Here is a 13826-nt window from a genome sequence, read left to right on the forward strand (position 1 = left end):
GCCCGAAGACCGCTGGGATAGGCTCTAGGAACCCCCCCCGACCCTGATGGGGAATGCGGCTTAGAAATTGGATGGATGGATATATATATATATATATTATAATTGATTCTGTGTGAGCTGAATAATATGTTAGCAAGCTTGTCCAGATCAGCAGCACTGTTAAGAGTGGCAGCCCTGCCTTCTTCACAGCTACTGTGTCCAAATTTGCATGGCTACTGCGTCTGATCTGACAGCGTCTAAATAAAGACGGCGCCTTTGCCTTTTTTTACCCTCCCCATTCTCAAAATGCCAAGCTAAAACTGGACGATGGTCTGGGTCAGAAACACAAGGCAGCTCTTTCGAGCAGCTCTCGAAGATTCCATAAAAAAACTGGCGTATTAAAGGAAAAGAAAGAAAATCTTGCACAATGATTTTTGTACCATTTGCACAAATCTGATATTACGATGTCCTGTGTTTGATATATTCTAATCAAAGCTGCTACATTATGCCGTACTACATTTCAACTTGAGCCTAAGCAGGTTTCTTCTGACCATTAAGCTCCTCAAAAACTGGACCTTGTGTGGTTCTGCTTGTTTTCAAGCTCTGATAACTGTCAACAACTCTGGGAGCAGATGTTCTCCGTTTTCCTCCCTAATGCGTCTTCACTCTGTAATGTCTAGCAACCATTACTTACAGCTTTCACCACACTGCACACAGATTTTCAGGAGGTGGGGAGGTGAGGAATATATATATATATATATAAATGACATGTATATTTATACAGTATGTACGTACCTACAGTACTATGTAAAATCAGAGACCACTTAATTGTGAGTTAAAACGGTCAAGTTATTCAATTTTCAATGTCACAAAAAGCAGAAATATTCAATTCAATTACACAAAGCCTCCAAGTATAATACCAGATCTCACAGGACTCACTGGCATTACGCTGCCGTTCAAACAGACACTAGCATTTACACAAACAACTACCCAAACTCACCTCAGCTGCCTTTCTTGTGCCATTAAAATGGCTAAAGATGATATTTCTGATGAGACATTATAGAAATAAATTACAGTTCGATATAAGACGTATCAGGAAGGGGAAAAGTAGGAGTTTCTGAAACTAGAGCTCAAAAATGATAAAAAAAAAAATCCAAACAAAAATGTTGTAAGTGGCATTAATTTGATCGTGAGAAGCAGAAAATGCAACCAACTTCTAATACTGAACTTTGGAATTGTGTATAGTATCCCTGCAGATTTCTCTGAAAAGCTGAAAGTGAGTCTCTTGAAAAGAATGGAAGCTGTAATAACAGTAAAGCGTGGACACAACGTGATGCTGAAAGAAACTGATATTATACTTAGTTGCTGCGGCTTCTGTGTCATTTTCTGCCGAGTGTTGGGTTTTCTGCTGTTGTCTGATACTGTACAAGAAATAACACGTACTTAATGGGCATTTTGACTGGAAAAGAAATAAATAAAAGGGTGCTCTCTCTGTTTTGCACAGTCCCACATGTATTATATTTATTTAAAAACCTATATGTAATATTCAATTTAAGAATTTTCTAAGCCTAGTCCTAAACCTTAACCTAACCTTTTCAGGACCACTCCTACGCTACCACGGTTCTTCTCAGAGCAATTTTGTCCTAAAAATATATGAAAAGACACACACACACACACACACACACACACACACACACACACACACACACACACACACAGCACAGCAGCGCTCCGTCTCACCCCTCTAACCCAAGAGAGCTTTCAGCGTGGGGTTATGACTCATCTCGGCACTGCAGCTGTGGGTGAAGACTGAAGATGTTCCATAATTTCCACTGGATCTGAGAAGCCCCCAGTGATGCTGCAGGCCCACTCATGTACTGAGAGGCACTCCACACACTTCTTACAAGCTCTCTCTATGTTTCAGGACAGAGAAAGACTCTTTATCTATGGACAACAGCTGGTTTCAGGCTTCTAGCTAGGCAACATGCTTCTGTCCATTCAGCATCAGAAACCACTAAAAAGTCTATTTGAGATTCAAGTACATAAACATCCACTACTTGATAGCTACAGTAGCCAACAGCAAAGATGCCATAGCATGCATGACTATGTGTGTGTTTTCCCCTCCAGTGCTAGCACGGCTGATTGAGGCTGCTGATTGGCATGAAAAAACACAGGCAAGGCTGCCATTTTCCAATTACCCAATAAATGCGCCACAGTCTTGCTGCCACATTGCGGCTGCAATACCATTTCTCAGGCCTCCAGATGTCTGGAGTGGTTCGCCACTTCCCCGTCACAGCTGAGGCACACAGGGCACTGAGAGGGCTGTGCTATTACTGCGGCCACCAACCTCGCACTTTCCACAGCCGTGTAAATCCGTTATATGAGCCGTTTACCTCCTGTTCTCTCAAATGAAACTGGATGAATGTTAAATCTCACATCTAACATAAAACTGAATGCCATGTTTTAGATATATATATATATATATATATATATATATAAATTGCTGTTGTAAGGACAAAAACCTTGTATCTCCAAAATGGTAACTTTACAGGAGAAGGAAAAAACTCACTTTGCTTTTAATGTAAGTCAATGGAACCAGAATTTTTCCCATGCAATTTCCTGCCGTTTCTTTTGGTCCATCCATCATGAAATTTACACACAATGTAAAGGACAACAGGCATTTTCAAATGGTGTCAAAAACTGAAAATGTCAAAAAAGGAGATGCGAGGTTTTGTTCTGACTGCAGTGATGCTCCTCAAAATTCCACATACACTGAAAATGCACTGAAAAGTAGGGCACAAAACAATCCACCTAGTTTTTTGTCTTATTGGCCCCCCTCAGCCCCCCTAAACACACTGGCCCTCAAGACACCCCTGGTTTACACTGCGTCTAAGACATAAATCTGACATTTAATAATATATAATCTGAACATTCCCTTTACTAAGCTATATAAACTGTTAGGGTCTGTTTTTATCATCGAGTATAACCCACCCTTAGCCTGCAGTGCATCAGCAACATATGTCATATATCAGGTTTGTGTCAAATCTGGCATGAATCTCATTTAATACACACTAATATGTTTCATGTATAATAATACAGGGACACTGAAGACTAAGGGGACTTGGCCATTACACAATACCCACAAATGAACAAGCAAGATTTAAACTGCAGCTTTAAATCAGTGTCATTACAGCATTACAGCCAGTCTCCATCCCATTACGAGGCAAACCAAGTGGTCAAACTCAATGAAACTGATCTACTTCACACACTGACAGCTTCAGCTGAAAGCTGCGCTGGGGTGTGTACGAGTGCACGGATTTGTCCGAGGGCTTGTGTGAATGTATGAATGTGAGAAACGGTGGACGGAGGGGGTCACTTCGGGGTCAGGCACAGAAACGGGAGCCAGGTGTATCACCGAAAGGTACACGCTCCTCAGCTTGAGGTGGAAAGGTGCTGAGTTTTTCCACTGGGGGGAAAAGGTCCAGCAAATCAATCAATCCAACACATATGAGTCACTGCTCCCACTGCTCCTGTGTGCTGATGGGGCAGTAAATTGTGAGCCAGCACAAAGCCCAGCTAACACATTCAGTCAGGGCGGAAAGCGGTGCTCTATAGTAGAAGTATGCAGAGGGAGATGTGCCAAAACATGCTGCCACACATGGAAACACTGCCTCTAATCCAAAGCTGTAGAACAAAGTGCAGTGATGTCAGAGCTATAGAACGTCTGTTTTTGTGTCCCTAGCGTTTACAGATCCATTTGCAAAACATGCTGGAGCTCATATCTATTTATATCTTTAAATAAAACACGTTTTCCACCTTTTTGAGCATCGACTGAGCAACACTGGCTTTAAAATCAATCACACGGAATTCCCAGCACCACAGAAGTGCTCGTCCTCGGTCATGTTTAAAGGCTGAGGCCATATTTTGAGGTAAAAACCTGCTATTCTGTGATTTTAACTGCAGTAATCTACACATGACTATGGAATACATGATTTAAACGACATAAAAAAACCAAATGCCAAGTAAATATTACAAAATATAGAATGAAAGTTCCCCAGGAGTCGCGTCACTGGTGTTACCGCGCAACAAAAAGCTCTTATTTTGAAATAAAAGTCACACTGATGACGTCACTTGACTTCCTTTCACCTGTTTTCTGAGGATCTATGAAGAGAAGCTCGTGGTGAGTCCACTGTGTCCTTCAGTTCTCAGAGATTTTCTCATTTAGCTCATGGTTTCATATGAAGCTTTGAGCTGAAGTCACCGGTGTGACCGACTTTATTCTTAAGGAATCGTGAAAAAATAGAATAAACTGAGATCTGCTGTGATTTTAGTGTTAAATGGAAAGTAACTGATCTACTTCACACACTGACAGCTTCGGCTCAAAGCTGCGCTGGGGTGTGTACGAGTGCACGTATTTGTCCGAGGGCTTGTGTGAATGTATGAATGTGAGAAACGGTGGACGGAGGGGGTCACTTCGGGGTCAGGCACAGAAACGGGAGCCAGGTGTATCACCGAAAGGTACACGCTCCTCAGCTTGAGGTGGAAAGGTGCTGAGTTTTTCCACTGGGGGGAAAAGGTCCAGCAAATCAATCAATCCACCACATATGAGTCACTGCTCCCACTGCTCCTGTGTGCTGACGGATCAGTTCGATCAGGCAGTAAATTCTGGGCCTCATTCCAATCCGAGTGCTATAAAAACCATCGACGAACAGCTCAAAACCCAGCTAACACGTTCAGCCAGGGTGGAGACGGTCAGGCAGGCTGGAAACAGGCTAATAAACTAGATGTTTAATATTTATCACAGTCACTGCCACTTTACTGTATTCATAAGAGCTCAAATCTCATGTACGTATTACAAATTTCTCTTTATCTTTTGTCTTAAGTTATTAAAGTGTTTATTCTTTTACATGAACGGTTGTAACTCTAACGACTGCAATTTCCCTCTGGGATCAATAAAGGATTCTGATTCTGATTGATTCTGATCTTCAGTTGAAGTGGCCGATACGTAGAAGACACTTATTTTCAGCATCAGGGATAAAAACAGACAATAAATCTGTAACAGACAATTCGAAAAGCCTCAACAATCAAATATTATATTAACTTTTATTAGAGCTTTCATTTTTTTTTGGATTTTTACCTAATTTTCTCCCCACTTTGGTCATTTCCAGTTCCACCCACTAGTTAGGACTCCCCAAATCACACGACGCTATCGACGCTAGGAGGGTGAAGGCAGCACAGGCTTCCACCGAGTCCTGTGAAACGCCGCTCACGCAACATCACTGGACAGCTGAACTTGCTCGGAGGAAAGCGCCAACTGCCAACTGACTAGCACCACAGCTCCAAAGTTCAGTCTTAAACCGTTACAGTTTACGCTATGAACATGATGCGGAAAATCGATCCAAAAATCAGAAGAGTCATTCTACGGAAGTGTCCGCTTTTGTGTCCCTAGCGTTTACAGATATCTTATACTTGCAAAACATGTTAGAGTTCATATTTATTTAGACTTATAAACACAACAATATGTTATTTATAATTCCATACACACACACACACACACAGACATTTTCTAAGCCGTGGGAACGAGATCCTAATGCGTGGCCACAACTTAGTAAGGCGTGGGAACGAGATGATTAAGTCGTGGCCATGACTTAGTAAGGCGTGGGAACGAGATCACGGCTTACTAAGTCGTGGCCACGCGTTAGGAAATCGTTCCTGCGCTTGTACTGAGTCGTGGCCACGACTTAATCATCTCATTCCCACGCCTTATTAAGTTGTGGCCACGCATTATTTTTTATTTCTACAAGATGTCACCAGCGGGGCTCCGTAGAATGTATTCAATCTTATTGGCAAAAGTCTGTGCATGTAAACACAGCCACTGTAAGAAGAATCCATGAGCACTCGTCCGATGGAACATGCAGCCGCTGTTATTCTCACTGAGACCTGGAAATTAAGCTCACTGTCTGATTGCCTCGCTAAGCTCATGTAAACTCCACGTTTGCAGTTAATCATTTGAAATAGTTCTCAGTATGTCTATGGTCTGACATGGTTTACGGTATTGTGCCTCTATACGCATCCCTTCCACTTCTACAGCCGCACGTACCTCCGTTTGGTTAAGGCTTGTCTGGGTACACTTGTGACCCTGTCAGTGTTTCATTTCACTGTAATATTAATACAGTTGTATGTACTATGAATTCCTACATCGTCTACATTCTCACATCCCCACTTTAAATCAGCCAACATGAGGTTCCCTCTTCTTCCTTCTTTATTCGATTCATAACTGGATCCATTTCAGAATTCTGACTTGTCAAGGCCTCTGAGTCATTCCAAGCATTTTCCCCATGTTCAAAAACGTATAGCTTCAGATGACGGAAAGAGGCTGGAGGGCGAAACTGGAGCGCACAAGAGGGAATTTTAAACAGCTTCCTGGAATCACTCACTGCTAGTGCTAGACTCACTGACATTTCGACGGGAAAATAACGTAATACTGGCAAAGAGAAAAAGGTCCAGTTGCTGCTGAGGCTCTTCACTGGACAGTGATTAATACTCTCACTAAAGACAGTCAAAACACGAACTCGCCGCCAGTCACTGCGTATGAGCACAAGCACAGCTCAGTGCCACTGATTATGTTACCTGTAATTACATCTATGTAGCATAGCAGTTAGAACTTTTACTAAATTAAAGATTATAGAAGTGCTACTAAAATCACAGCCTGGCTGTTTCCAGTCTCTGCTGGTTTTGACGATGTGGGGTGTTTGTAGGTCAGTGACTAAAACAATTCTGTAAACAACTTGGCTTTGACCTGTTAATGGCTTTTAAAGATAAAAGTCCTCCTCCTCCTGCTGACCTCTGAAAAAGCAGTGCATGTTTACTCCACGGACTGAGCTGATGTGCGGTGCAGGCCGCTGTGGCTGCGGTTCAAGTGTGTGAATCAGAGAAAGCTGCTGGGAACTGCTCAGAGGACGGTCCAAACTGTTCTGTAGTCAAGGCCATTAGAGTCGGGAGATATAGGCCACCTAATGACGCCACCTTTTCAGCCATAATGATTTTAAGGAGTAAATGATGTAAGTCAGGATGACCAATCGCACTTTACTGACTGACCAAACTGTAGTTTGCAGTTGTCAAATAAGCATCTAACCGAACCTTTAGGCTACGTTTACACAGCAGGTTACACAGCACCGAATCTGAGATTTTCAATTCTGATCTGAGACGCTTTCGTATGTGGAACTGAAATCCGATCCGTATCCGATCAGCGGCGATGCGACTCAGTCTGAACAGCCAGATCGTGTTCATGCGACTTTTACGTCAGTCCAACTCGGCATTCGTCATAATCTTGCGCTGCTGAGGACCAGAAACATTCGGGCTGATGTTCCTGTATCAAAAATTAGAGGAGACTCATCGCAGCTGCTCCAGGTTTGAAGAGGTTTCGAAGGAAGCGGCCGAGCGCGGCCGGAGGAGCCTGAGGCGTATCACATACAGTCACATACAGATCAGATACAGATCACATTTAAAAGAAAGTGTGAACAGCCAAACCAAAAAATCGGATTTGGGGAGAAAATCGGATTTGGGGAGAAAATCGGATTTGGGGAGAAAATCGGATTTGAGCTGCTTTTACCTGCTGTGTAAACTTAGCCTTATAGACCTAAAGACACATAAAGAACACAACACTCACAATGTTTACACTCACAATGTCAGACAGTAGGGCAGATTCAGTGCATCTGCCCAGCAGACCTTCTCCACATCTCAGTACTCTGAAGTTTAAAAACCCTACATACACCTCTCAGCACTCTCTCCTCTCTTCCTCTCTCTATCTCTTTCTCTCTGTCTGTATCTCTCTCTCTCTCTCTCTTTAACTCTCTATCGGTCTGCGTCTGTCTCTCTATCTCTCACTCCATGTCTGTCTCTCTCCCCTCTCTGTCTGTCCCTCTGTCTAACTAACTCTCTCTGCCTGTAGGTCTCTCCCTTTATCTGTCTTTCTCTCTGCCTGTTTGTTTGTCTGTCTCTCTCTCTCTTACTCTCTCTCTGTCTCTCTCTCTCTCTCTCTCTCTCTCGCTCTCTCTCTCTCTGTCTCGCTCTCTCTCTGTCTCTCTCTCTTACTCTCTCTCTGTCTTGCTCTCTCTCTCTCTCTCGCTCTCTCTCTCTGTCTCGCTCTCTCTCTCGCTCTCTCTCTCTGTCTCGCTCTCTCTCTCTCTCTCTCTCTCTGTCTCGCTCTCTCTCTCTCTCTCTGTCTCGCTTTCTCTCCCTCTCTCTCTGTCTCTCTCTCTCTCTCTCTCTCTCTGTCTCGCTTTCTCTCCCTCTCTCTCTGTCTCTCTCTCTCTCTGTCTCGCTCTCTCTCTGTCTCTCTCTCTTACTCTCTCTCTGTCTTGCTCTCTCTCTCTCTCTCGCTCTCTCTCTCTGTCTCGCTCTCTCTCTCGCTCTCTCTCTCTGTCTCGCTCTCTCTCTCTCCCTCACTCTCTCTCTGTCTCGCTCTCTCTCTCTCTCTCTCTCTCTGTCTCGCTTTCTCTCCCTCTCTCTCTTTCTCTCTCTCTCTCTCTCTCTCTCTCTCTCTCTCTCTCTCTCTCACTCTCCCCCTAACCAGGTGTTTTACATTTTTCCCTGTTCTGACTCACAAACTCAGACATATGCATGCACATGTATGCACGCGTCTGAGCGCACACACACACATACACACACACATATACACACACACACACACACGTTCCAGATATGTGAGTGCCAGCACACACACACACACACACAAGCATGTATGTGCACACAAACATAAACTCTCCTCTTTAACAGGCTCCTGATTACAGTGCAGCAGTGTGTCAGAGCACTTTCCAACACAACCAGCAGTCTACTGCGCTTCAGGCTCTTAAAGGGACGGTTCAGCCAAATCTACACAATACACCTGAAATACAGTCAATCAGCCGAGACGCACTCGGTATCTGAGGTCTACTCCTTCAGTTTTGTACGAGAGCCTCAAGACCAACAGGGACAGACAGACACACACTCATACAGTCCAGCTCACTAGTTTATTAGCTAGACCTACTGTTTAGAGAAAACTCTACACTCACTGGTCCTTTAATCAGAATCACCTCCCATATGAATGCACTTTGTAGGCTCAGAGTTACAGACAGTAGCTCTTATTTCTCTGCACAATTCATCAGTCCCTCTCCATCCACCACTGGAAAGGGACCACCATAAGACCACTGCTGTGCAGATACTGAACTGATTATTTTCCCCCTCACCCCAAATTTAGTCTGTTAGCACTGAAGCTACGAAACTAATGTAGCTAACAGGTAACAAAAGTGTCAGTATACTGATTAGCATTGTGTACACTGGACGTCTTAATCATCACATACTCGTCTCAAACCGTGTTTCTTAGTAATCTGTGGTTTCTGACTCGCATGCTAAACAGGCCAGTTGAGTGGGCTCACCTTTGGACCAAGTAATCCAGGTGGGCCGGGATTCCCATGAGGACCAGGAGGACCCTGCAGGAGAGAGAGAGAGAGAGAGAGAGAGAGAGAGAGAGAGAGAGAATAAACATATAGATGATTACTCATCCATATGACATAAACCTCTCTCAGAGAAAAGCCTTCCATGATCTTATCTTCAAACAGCTTTCCTCAGACCATAACATACAGGGGGTCTGGGTGTAGGACTGAAGGGGGAGGTTTAAATCGTAGGAGTGAAAGAATGCACATTTACACACATCGTGTTTCCGTCTTATTAGAGAAGCTTACAATCACAGCCCATTTTATCAGACACACCTACCATACAGGTGCACATTGTGCGCGTGGTTTCAGACCGTATCCTGTCTGTTTATCAGCCCACCACAGACCACCACAGCTGTAGTTACTGGCTGATATTATTGTCAATTCTCATTTGACACACTTTTAAAGTGAAACAGAAGAAACGCGCAGTCAGATAATATATTGAATCACTCGTGACAGAGCGACACATCATTCTTCGTAGTTTTGTTTTTCATTAATTATCTCTCATTTTCTAATATGTGATTCTTATATCCTCGTGCCAACCTGCGCACCAGTCTGGCACATGCAGGTCTGCACTGATCTGCCTGCCCTGAAACGCCGTGCTTGGTTGTTCAGCACGTCAGTCAAATGGCCCCTTTCTGTTAAAGGAGGTTCTTCAAACTACTACATGGTCTGGCTCATGAGGCTGTACTTAAGATTAAGAGACCCTTTTTAGTCCCAGAACGGGGAAAGTTCACCTCCGCGTTTAACCCATCCGTGAAGTGAAACATCACATACACTCTAGTGAGCACACGCACACTAGGACGCAGTGAGCACACTTGCCCGGAGCGGTGGGCAGCCCAATCCGCAGCGCCTGTGGAGCAGTTGGGGGTTAGGCGTCTTGCTCAAGGACACCTCAGTCATGTGCTATCAGCCCTGGGGATCAAACCGGCAACCTTCCGGTCACGAGGCTGGTTCCCAAACCTCCAGCCCACGACTGCCCCAAACACAGCACCCCGGTTGGCAAGGACGGGCCGGACCACCTCCGATCCGTCATGTGAGCCAGAGCGGAATAGCAACCATCGCCCAAGCCAACGGTCTCGAAGTTAGTGCGACCTCTCAACTGCGCCACCGGGGTCACTTCAGATTAGACTTATAACATAAACTGTGCACCACCAGACAAGCTACAGTCACGAACTGTACAAGATGTGCCAACACGCCTGTCCGAGTCACATGTTTTCACGGTTTCTGTTAACATCAGCTATAGTCGTTAGCCTAGCTGCACTATCAGTGTATATATGTTTCTACACTCACTGTCCAGTTTATCAGCTCCTCTTACTGTATAGCTGCACTCTGTAGTTCTACAGTTACAGACTGTAGTCCATCTGTTTCTCTGATACTCTGTTACCCTGTTCTTCAGTGGTCAGGACCCCCATGGACCCTCACAGAGGAGGTACTATTTGGGCGGTGGATCATGTTATAGTTTTGGGACTATAACTAGGTGATGTGGCAGTCAACAAAGACCCTATTACGGAAATGATTACTGGTTGTGACTAAATGAAACTATGAAATATATTTTAGGTTTAACTACAGTTTTAAAACTAAAAAAACAGCTCTATATTAACTGTAGCTCTTCTGCAGCTTAACTATGCACTTTTTCATCCCACAACCCCCTAAATATCACATGCAATTTCTAAAAGGACATGATCCCCCTCCGAAAAAGGATGTGCCCCCCCGCCCCATTGTTTTAGAGACAAAGGTTAAAATGGTCATTTGTAGCTCAGCAGTGATCAGCTTGTGAGCAAAATGTGCACCTACCAGTGTGTCACAGGAATGTGGAACACACACATCTGTAAAACACTCCTCTCACTCCAACACACACACACACACACTCAGACATGTGTTTATGATGGAGTTCATGCTCTGAGTGTGAGATTGTAGAGTGTTCTGTTACTCTGAGATAGAATAAAACAGATTCAGCCATTTCCTGCACTAACTGTAGAACAGGGAGCACCTACATGACCTCTCTCTCCCCTCTCTCTTCTTCTCTCCTTCGTCTATTCTTTCCCTCTTTTTCCCTCTGTTTCTTTTCACAGTCCTTTTGTGTCCTTTCCTTCCTCACTCCTTTCTTTCTCTCCTTCTCCCGCCCGTTCTGTACCCCTCATTCATTTTTCTCACCCTCATGGTGAGAATATTCTGTAAAAGACCTGAGTCCAGAATTATTAACCCCTCAGAATCAGTGCTGGTCAATCAGTCAAACCCTGGACATAGAACAGGTCCACGAGATACGAACGTGACAGAGCACCTACCCGTGCCCCTCTCTTTCCTGGTGGCCCAGGGAAACCGGGGGGACCTGGAGGACCCTGCAAAACAGAGAAACAAAGAAACAGCGTGAGGAAGAGAAGATCAGAAGAAGGAGAGAGACACAGAGGAACAGAACAGTGGTTAGTCAAAGTGCTTTTCTTCTAGTCCACTGCAGTCTGTTTGGGGGGCCCCCCTGGCCCGCTATCGTAGACCTCGGATCCACTGAGTAAATCAAACCTCATGTTGTCTGAACCAAGGCTGTGTTTCTAACCCCCACATGAGTGAATCTGCCCACGAGCCATCACGTCTGCTTCACTCTACGCCTGCATGGCAAGACTTTATCAGCTCAAAACTTACATGAAACTGTATTTCACCTGCGCCGGACTGTGTAAAGCCTCCCACACTGCACTGTTTTCATACACACTTAAAAAATGATGGCTCTTCACGGGTTCTTTAGTAAAGGACTTGGTCCTATATGGAACCATGAACACTCAGAGAAACATTTGCATGATTAAATGGTTCTATATAGCAGCAAAAATGGTCCTTCCATTATTACAAGCATGACATCGTAACAATAGAAGAATATATTTTGGTGCTATATGGAAAGAGAACCATCTTCAGCACATTCTCCATCAATCTGAAGAACCCTTTCACAATTCAAAGACCTACGTAATCAGGCAAAAGGTTCTTTGAATGTTCATGGTTCTATGTAGAACCACTGTACCACCAGTGTACTTTATCAAAACTTTGTGAAAGACGTTTTGTGATGCAGCTCATCAGAATGAGAGATGAGAACATTTCAACCTACTGGCACCACAGCCAAGAAAACACGTGGCAAGGAGGCCATTCTGACATATCCCATACACGGCTGGTAAGAAGCTTTGCAAGGGCTGTAATCACCTAAGCCATAACACCAAACAAACGTGAGTATGGTGTAGCGGAACTCAGCTTAACTAGCAAGGTAACTAAAATATAAATCCTGCATATTAGTGGAATCATTAAGCAACAGAACCCAAGAGATACGGTCTGAGGTGTAACCACGAAATACCATCACGGCTGTGATTTGGTGGGTGTAGATCATCACAGCCGTGATGTTATAGTGATAACTCACTCCTCGAGTGTTTCTACTGCTTTAATACAGCAGTTAAATAAATACAGTAAGAAATGAATAAACTGGCTGTGAACGCGGCGTTTAATATGTTTTAATGTTCAGTTCCTTCCTCCTAATTAGAGCTCCTTAACGAGCAGCTTGTTGCTACATCAGAGTAACGAGCTCCGCCCACTCGCTGCTCAGCCGGCAGTTCGTTCTCCAGCTCCTTACACTAAATTCCCAAACTGTCATCACCACTGAGCAGCTTCTTTGTTTGGGTCAGTTTTATGGCTCAGCCTGATTTGGTCCAACTCTGAAGATCAGACACGTCTGGCGAATGGTGTTGGGTTCATTTCTGGCTGATTCCAGTTGTTTAGCTGTTCTTCTGTCACAGCTGCCGACTGAAAACCTGCTCAGTGGTGACGACAGTCTGGGAATTTAGTGTCGTCTGATCTTCAGAGTCTGACCAAATCGGCTGTCGGTCAAATCTGATCTTAACAGTGTCCGTTTTCTGTTTGTGGCAAAGTAAGAAGTAAAAATGTTCAAATGGCTTGAGCGTCTCCCACAGCTGGCAAAGTCGTTGCTTAGCAACAACGTCTCAGTGGAGTGATACAGCGTTAACCTGTGATGTTATGGTGAAATAGGAGCACTGTTAGAACGTCTCTCAACCAATCAGCTTGCATGGCCTGCACTAACTAACACAAAGTTGCTTGGAAATGATGTTCAATGCAAGATGCAACCTGCAACTACTTGAGCCGGCCTAAGCAATTCCACCTCTCTGTGTTCATTTGCAATTCCTCCCCGCCTGCTCTATCCGTTTCTTCTGCTCAGAGTACCAGCAAGGAGACAGAGCCTGGGGCGCATCCCACCACATGCTCCAGGTCAGAGTGCAAGCAGCTCAGCAGGAGCACTGTGGTTTTACCCACTCGCTCGCATAACAAGACCAAAGCATTCTCTGGTGTTTTACCTGCAAGCACCAGCGAATATGAGTATGAAACTCA

The 13826-nt window shown here is 44.4% G+C and overlaps 1 protein-coding gene across 1 annotated transcript in view; it reads right to left on the reverse strand.

Moving 5' to 3' along the window:
• LOC108441554 (collagen alpha-1(XXIV) chain) overlaps window positions 1–13826 on the reverse strand; it is a 160206-nt gene that overhangs the window by 114930 nt on the left and 31450 nt on the right. Inside the window, exons 4-5 of the mRNA XM_037541463.1 lie at window positions 11741–11794; window positions 9396–9449 (exon numbers count right to left, since the gene is read on the reverse strand). Coding sequence (XP_037397360.1) covers window positions 9396–9449; window positions 11741–11794 — 108 coding nt within the window. The remainder of the gene's footprint in view (window positions 1–9395; window positions 9450–11740; window positions 11795–13826) is intronic.

This window comes from Pygocentrus nattereri, chromosome 9 (assembly GCF_015220715.1).
Source record: "Pygocentrus nattereri isolate fPygNat1 chromosome 9, fPygNat1.pri, whole genome shotgun sequence".
NCBI lineage: Eukaryota > Metazoa > Chordata > Actinopteri > Characiformes > Serrasalmidae > Pygocentrus > Pygocentrus nattereri.